A 2,149-nucleotide genomic window follows, 5' to 3' on the forward strand; every position below is an offset into this window, starting at 1 on the left:
CTCTTGGTTCTGTGCAGGTAATAATTTAACTTTTGGTGCAGGTATAAATAGGCAAGACATTAGTAAACTTTTAATGGTTTCAATCTGGACTATCTAGAAGGATATATGCATAAAGGTTTTCCAGAATCATAATCCAAACTGATTACTTTCTCTGAATAACATTAATAAACTTGCTCATTTAAATATTAATAATTCTGTTACTGTAAATGGATGAATGGAACTTTGCAGATTCAGAACTGGAAACCACCAGATGTTGGTCATCTGAAGATTAATTTTGATGCCTATTTTATTAAGGAAACCTTACAGGGTGGAATTGGATTGATTATAAGGGATTCTGTAGGTACCTGCCTTGGTGTGCATGGGCAATATATTGAGAAATGGAAGTCGATATCTTCCCTTTATCTTGCTTCGCTTCCGCATTTTTGTTATACGAATGGTTGTTGGCATTTCTATGCCTATAGCCTCCGCGTCTACGCTTCTTTCCACGATAACCTTGCTTACCACGATCATGTCCATGTCCATGTCCAGAATACGATTCCCTATTTATTTCGGGCACCGGAGCAGAACCACAGGGACGGGACTCGTGATTTTTAATTAACAATTCGTTATTCTGCTCATCCACGAGAAGACGGCATACAAGATCAAAATACCATGTAAAACGGCGTTCCCGATATAACTGCTGGAGTACAATATGGGAAGCATAAAAAGTACTCAGCATCTTCTCTAGCTTGGATTCTTCTGATAACGGCTCACCGCACATCTCAAATTGAGCAGCGATTTTGTGCAATTCAGAATTGTAAGCCGATACGGATTTAAAATCCTGGAACCTCAGATGAATCCATTGGTCACGAATTTTTGGCAGGGTGACCACCTTAAAATGGTCATATTTCCCTTTTATAGTATTCCATAACTTTTGAGGTTCTCTACAGTGTGCTACCTCATGTTTCAGGATTGGGGAGAGGTGACGGCGCAAGTAAGCTACAGCTCTAGCGCGTTCGTATGACGTACAATCTCCCCCAATGATCGTATGACCAAGTTTATTCGCTTCCAGATGCAGCTCTGCATCGAGCGCCCATGAGAGATAATTTTCACCGGAGTCTTCAAGTGGCATAAATTCCAAACTAACTAAATTCGACGACATTTAAAAAAAAATGTAACAGAAAAATCAAACCTGTCGAAATTGAGCCTGAAGATCGAAACGGACGGCCACTCCTTTAGTTTGATTAAAGGCTGGAACACCACGTACACACCGAGCTATGTCATGTTGATAACGTCTTATGAAGTACTTTCTTTATATCTGGCTAGTTAATTTATTTGTAGGACTATACTACTGTTGTATTGATATAGTCCAATCTTAAACTTACGATAGTATACAGGGTACTATCTTGGTATACAAACTAATTAACCAGTAGTTGAATGTAAAGGTAAGTACTAACTTTGTTTACTGGACAGCAAGTGGAAGAAAGAAAGCATTACTTTCCTTTTCGCATGTGTTCGTTACAAAGAGGAATGTATACATTGCCTGTATATAGGCTGATCTTACATGACTAGGAAAATATAGAGATGACATGTGGCAAACTATGTGTCACTAATTAGGTTAATTAAATGACACATCATAATGTTAATCCTATTTTGGTTTTATCCGGTAAACCAAAGCATAGTCCAGGGAGGTCTGGATTTCTCCTGAATGAATGGTGGGCCACCATAGATATACATGCACATATAACACCCCTATCAATAATCAATATTTATCCTCAGGTCCTAGGACGGTGTGGTTGGAACTTCTATGCTTATTGATGAGAAGGCTGATATGAAAAATGGTAATGAACTATTTAGACTTGAATGACCTTAAAAAGCCGCACTACAAAGTGCAAAATTCATGTTTGAAGGAAAACTTAGCGGAGTTTGTGAGACAGTTGATGCGCCGAATTTGGGTCCAGCGTGGAATGGAAAAATGAAAACAAGGAGACAGTAGTCACATATATGCTTAATGCCTTCCCAGAAGGTAAACCTTCTGCAACTCTCTAACGTGCATCTTGTTTAGAAAATTGGGTGTTCACCACTGTTCATGTGTGTACAGTGTACCTTTTGGGAATGCAAAGAACAGATCAAGGCAAGCTTCTTTGTATTGCTGCTTTGATGCATGATT

At 38.9% G+C, this 2,149-nt stretch overlaps 1 protein-coding gene across 1 annotated transcript; it reads right to left on the reverse strand.

Annotated features, from left to right (window-relative positions):
• Positions 1-322: 322 nt before the first annotated feature.
• LOC113280294 lies at positions 323-1,141 on the reverse strand. The gene has a single exon (XM_026528939.1). The coding sequence runs from the start codon at positions 1,139-1,141 to the stop codon at positions 323-325; it is 819 nt and encodes a 272-aa protein (XP_026384724.1).
• Between the last annotated feature and the right edge of the window lie 1,008 nt (positions 1,142-2,149).

Source organism: Papaver somniferum, chromosome 5 (genome assembly GCF_003573695.1).
Source record: "Papaver somniferum cultivar HN1 chromosome 5, ASM357369v1, whole genome shotgun sequence".
NCBI classification, from domain to species: Eukaryota; Viridiplantae; Streptophyta; class Magnoliopsida; order Ranunculales; family Papaveraceae; genus Papaver; species Papaver somniferum.

Bases quoted from the DNA above. Each gene is read 5' to 3' on its own strand.
- LOC113280294 (XM_026528939.1), bottom strand. From the start codon at position 1,141: ATGTCGTCGAATTTAGTTAGTTTGGAATTTATGCCACTTGAAGACTCC.